Source organism: Adiantum capillus-veneris, chromosome 6 (assembly GCF_014529385.1).
Source record: "Adiantum capillus-veneris isolate H3 chromosome 6, ASM1452938v2, whole genome shotgun sequence".
Taxonomy (NCBI): Eukaryota; Viridiplantae; Streptophyta; class Polypodiopsida; order Polypodiales; family Pteridaceae; genus Adiantum; species Adiantum capillus-veneris.
Window position 1 is genome coordinate 114,454,587 of NC_140936.1, and position 5,858 is coordinate 114,460,444.

Sequence of the window (5,858 nt, forward strand, 5' to 3'; positions counted from 1 at the left end):
TTGTAAGAAAACGCTTTTGGACATTCTCAAACTTTTTCCAAGTAGACTTTGAGATGCTTCCGCCCCACACTTCAACTCCATAAAGAAGAACCGGTGTCACCAATGCATCAAAAAGATACTTCTTGAGAACCCAACACTTGATGTTTCCCGCGTTACACATGTTCTCAAATGTATAATATGCTCTCTTTCCCGCTTCCAAACGACGCATAGCACATTCATGCCACTTGTGATTGGATGGAACCTCAAGGCCAAGGTACTTAAATCTCTCAACAACTTCAAGTGTCTCGTTGTTGTACACAATGCATGGCTTCTCCTTATGGTTGGTTTTCACAAGCATAACCTTTGTTTTGGATTCATTTACAATCAGCCCACTATGCAAGCAAAAGTTCTCAAGGACAACCATAAGCTTTTGTGCATCTTCTAAAGTGTGTGCTAGAAGCACTACATCATCCGCACACAACAAAAGCATGATTACCGCATTGCAAATAGTGACCTCTTCAATGCCTTCTTCTTGCATAAAGTCAAGTACCATTTGTTCCAATTGATCGATGCATAGACCAAAGAGAGTTGGTGACAATGGACATCCTTGTTTAACCCCAATAGTGCTTACAAAAATTTCTGAAATTTCTCTTCCCATGCGCAATTGGCAAATCAATTTCTCATAGATTCGAGAAACCGCAAGCATAAACTCACTTGGCACTTGGAGTTCTTCCATCCTTCTCCACAAATTGTTACGTGGAATCATGTCAAAGGCTTTCTTGAAGTCCACAAAACAACAATACAATCGCTTGCCTTTCAACCGACTTTCCTCCATGAGAACACGAAGAGTGACAAGATGATCAATGGTGCTATGGCATCGACGAAAACCCGCTTGTCCCTTTGCACGCTTGTCATTCTCTTCAGCCCAATCACTCAATTTCATCTCCATTATGCACCCAAACAACTTTGCCATAAGAGACCCAATCATTATAGTCCGGTAGTTGCTTACATTCTTTACATCCCCTCCTTTATGCAAAGGCTTAACCCAATTAGTACTCCAATCATAAGGCATACCATGTTGAAGTGCAAAGTTGAACATATCACACATCCACTCATGGGTAAAATCTCCCGTCCATTTGATCTTCTCCGGCTTGATACCTTGAAGATCTCCCGCTTTGCGAGTGGCCAACTTTTCAAGCCCACCGCATACATCCTCAATAGTAAAAAAAGACGGCATACATGGGAGTGAACCATAAAATGGTATTTTTTCAGTATTTTCTTGCTCATATAATTGCCTACAATGTGTGTACATATCCACTAGACTCAAGTTACCAAAATTCTCAACCCGCTTGCCTCTCAAGTTTCTCCAAAATCTTCCACATGCATGTGCCTTTTCTTGGACTTGAAATTCTTGTTGCTTTACTTCCCATCTTCTTCTCTTCTTTTGAATCAATGCCTTGTATGTACGCAAATGACTTTGATAGTTGTCTTTGTCCATAGTTGCATCAAGCTTTATCAAGGACTTTCGAACATCTTGACATTCTTTATCAAACCACCTTTTGCGTGATCTATCTTTGTGGATACCATGGAGATGCTTTATGGCAAAGCATTCTTCCGCACAAGAACAAATAGCTTTCTTGAAAGCTTCCCATTTAGTTTCCAATGGTGCATCACATTGAAGCTTTGTCATCCATAATTTTTGCTCAACCATTTCAATGTACATTGGTGCCCGTTTGAAATCCATACATAGTGATAACTTCTCTTTCCTTTGGCTAAGATTATCATGCTTAGTTGCTTCTCCACATGAAAGGTCAATACATAAGGTGCGATGGTCGGATTTCGGGGTCCATTGACCAAACATAAAACTCTTTATGCGATACATGATGGCTTCAGAGAGTAGCATATAGTCAATCACACTATCCCCATTATGTCTTCTACATGTAAATCCATTGGTTCCACTCCACAAAGATACACCATTGGCAATGAGCATACCCGTGCTATTACACATGTGTAAAAGTAACTTTCCATAGTGATCCGGCTCTTTCTCATCCATTGAAGTACGATCATACAAGTGAACTTCCTCCAACTCCCTTGAAATGTATGGCATATCAAATTGTTGAGTATCATGTTGCAATGTTTTTGTGCGAGCATTCATATCCCCAAATACAATAACATCACCTTCACCTTTGAAATAAGCAGTGTCCTCTTCCAAATCAGAAAATGGTTGATCTCTATCCATGCAAGCATAAAAGGGAGAATCATGATGAGGAATGTAGCAACCGGCTACAAAAATGGGTGCTCTTTTTAGAGAGAGAGAGAGAGAGAGAGAGAGAGAGAGAGAGAGAGAGAGAGAGCCAATCCTGCTCCACGCTCTGTTAACTTATCCTAAAAAACCTATCCTAACTTTCTCTGAGTAATGGAGCAAGCCCTTGCCTCTGGAGGAGATTCATTGGAGGTGGTCTTTTCTACCCCAGAGAGAGACCAAATGAACAATGTGCGAACTGCCAAGCGTGTTGCACGAGGGGGGGATGGACCTTCAAAAAGGCAAATAACAAATGGATCATTAGAGAGGCAGATTGCAGATGAGCTAGGTGTCATCCGCACAATGTACTCCAACATTCAAGACTCATGTGAGAGAGTGGAGGCATCACACAAAGAGAGCATTCACGGGTTGAGCCATTTACAACATCAGCAAGGGGTTTATCTTCGCCGCTTAGAGGTGCAGATGCAAGTACAGATCAATGATGTTTTGCAGCAACAAAACATAGTGCACGTACAACTTTCTGAGATAAAAAGCAACCAGGACAAAATCATGAGCCTCTTGGAAATGTCTCTTCTTGAGAACAAACCTGACAAGGATGGCGTTGATTTAAAAAGCATTGTGTCTGAATTACGAAGCAGTAGCAACAAATTGACTTCCGTAGCAATACAACATAATACAGGTGTATTTGAAGTCTTTTCTATCACAAACAAGCTCAATGCATTGGTGTCGACCCATTGGCCCAAGAAGGGGCTTAATGTGACTGGAGATATTCCATCAAGTTCAAAGCAGGGGGACCCTCATAGGAAGTGAAGTTCGTAGTGGATGATAATACTCACGTCTCCCTCATTTATATGCTTTGCGGATCTACATGTTCTTCTCTCTCATTTATAGGCTACTATGGAGATTTACGTTCTGTAGTGGATGGATGATGAGCGATAATACTCACATCTTCCTCATTTATAGGCTTCGTGAATCTACATGTTCTTCTCTCTCATTTTTAGGCTACTATGGGGATCTACGTGAGGAAGGTCTATCTTATGTATGTAGTGGATGGATGATGAGCTCTCTTTTCTAAGTGTTTTTGCCATTATGTCTCTTGAGTCACCCCCCCCCCCTCCCCCCCCCCCCCCCCCCCCCCCTCTCTCTCTCTCTCTCTCTCTCAACTACTTTCCAAAGTGGTCTTCCTGAAAGAAGTATCTTTCTCTCTCTCTCTCTCTCTCTCTCTCTACCCCTAAGTGGTCAGGCTAATTTGGTACATAGAGTCCTCTTCCCTTCTCTCTCTCACCTCTTTCAAGGTGTATAGATTCGCCTCTTTCAAGATCTCTCTCTCTCTCTCTCTCTCTCTCTCTCTAAATGGTCATGTTAATTTGGTGCACAAACTCCTCTCCCCTTTTCTCTCTCGCCTCTTTCAAGGTATATAGATTCACCAATATTTCAAGATCTCTCTCTCTCTCTCTCTCTCTCTCTCTCTCTCTCTCTCTAAATGGTCATGTTAATTTGGTGCACAAACTCCTCTCCCCTTCTCTCTCTCGCCTCTTTCAAGGTGTATAGATTCGCCAATATTTCAAGATCTCTCTCTCTCTCTCTCTCTCTAAAATTGTGGCCATAACATGTTGAAAGAAGTGATCTCCAAAGTTGTGTTATGCATGAGCTCTCTCTCTCTTTTCTTTTAGATCCTCTCTCTCTCTCTCTCTCTAAGTGTCATGCTAATTTGGTGCACAAAGTCCCAACGCCTAATTTAAGGTGTATAGATTTGCCTCTTTCAAGATCTCTCTCTCTCTCTCTCTCTCTCTCTCTATCTATCTATCTATATATCTATCAATCTATCTATCTATCTCTCACACACACACTCTCTCTAAAATTGTGGCCATAATATGTTGAAAGAAGTGATCTCCAAAGTTGTTATGCAGCGCATCTCTCTCTCTCTCTCTCTCTCTCTCTCTCTCTCTAAGTTTCATGCTAATTTGGTGCACAAAGTCCCAACGCCTAATTTAAGGTGTATAGATTTGCCTCTATCAAGATCTCTCTCTCTCTCTCTCTATCTATCTCTCTCTCTCACACACACTCTCTCTCTAAAATTGTGGCCATAATATGGTGAAAGAAGTGATCTCCAAAGTTGTTATGCAGCGCATCTCTCTCTCTCTCTCTCTCTAAGTGTCATGCTAATTTGGTGCACAAAGTCCCAATACCTATTTTAAGGTGTATAGATTTGCCTCTTTCAATCTCTCTCTCTCTCTCTATCTATCTACCTATCTATCTATCTGTCTCTCTCTCAGCTACTTTTCGGAGTGGTCTTTGTGAAAGAAGTAGCCCCTCCCTCCCTCCCTCCCTCTCTCTCTCTCTCTCTCTCTCTCTCTCTCTCTCTCAGCTACTTTTCGGAGTGGTCTTTGTAAGATAAGTAGCCCCCCCCCCCCCCCCTCTCTCTCTATATATAAAATTGTGGCCATAACATGTTAAATGAGGTGCTCTCCAAATTTGTGTTATTCACCAGCTCTCTCTCTCTCTCTCTCTCTCTCTCTCTCTCAACTATTGTTCCATAGTATTCATGCTAATCTGGTGCACAAGCTCCTCCCCCCTCTGTAATCTCTCTCTCTCTCTCTCTCTCTCTCTCTCTCTCTCTCTCTCTCTCTCATAGTTTCCATACATGAAACGTGAGGGATGGAGACTATGAGAGAATATCCACTCTCTCCTTAATTCTCCACATTTAAGATTACTTATAAGAGTTCTTTTTGGGACAGATGTCTATTGGTCCGAAGGTGTTGTCTCCTGGACATGCAAGACGTAGTAGGATCTGTCAAGCCTCTCGAGCTACGCGACGTGAGGCAGCAAGAGAGAAAGTTCGGCGCTCTCTAGGGGGGATTAATGTAGCTCGCTTGGAAGATTGCCAACATTTGATAACTGTGGATCAATGCAATGAATTCTTTCAAGGAAGGGTTGGAATGGATGTAGATATTGATCCAATGCTTCTGCAAAATCGAGAGGAGATTGAAGTGAGAAGCAATTTGGAAGTCAATAATGGAAATGTTCATGGGGATCCCATAGTTGTCTCTAGAGAGGGAGATTACTCCAAAGTCGAAAGGCATTGCCTATCCATCACCTACATATATCCTGAAAACACACCCTTGATGCATATCTCTATGTTGTCACTTTTTCACAAAAAGTCTATACTTCACAACATAGGCAGCTTGGATTTTTCATGTTCCCTTTGTGGTGCTTTTGCTTGGAAGATAGAAGAGAAGACCATTCGCACATTTGTGGGGAAAAGTTGTTGCAACTCAGGGAGTGTTTTTTTGCCACCATTATGTGAACCTCCTTTAGAATTAAGAGAATTAATGCACAGAGGTAATACTAGAAGCAAGAAATTTCTAAAACATATTAGAGCATACAATAGTGTGTTGGCATTTGCTTCTTTAGGAGCTCATATAGATGAATCTCTCTGTCAAAGAAAAGGAATCTATACCTTCAAAGTGCATGGATCTATCTATCATAGAATTGGTCCATTGATGCCTGAAGAACATCCAGATCAAATCCCTCGCTTTGCTCAGTTGTATTTTTTTGACACTGAGAATGAGTGGCAAAATAGGATGCAACATGTTTCTAAACTCAGGCCAGATGT

The 5,858-nt window shown here is 41.6% G+C and overlaps 1 protein-coding gene across 1 annotated transcript; it reads left to right on the forward strand.

The window, feature by feature from the left end:
- Positions 1–2,395: 2,395 nt before the first annotated feature.
- On the forward strand, positions 2,396–3,068 carry LOC147456115 (uncharacterized). Its single transcript, XM_086515408.1, is given in 2 exon segments — positions 2,396–2,998; positions 3,000–3,068. Coding segments are annotated over 2 exon segments (672 nt in total).
- Positions 3,069–5,858: the final 2,790 nt, after the last annotated feature.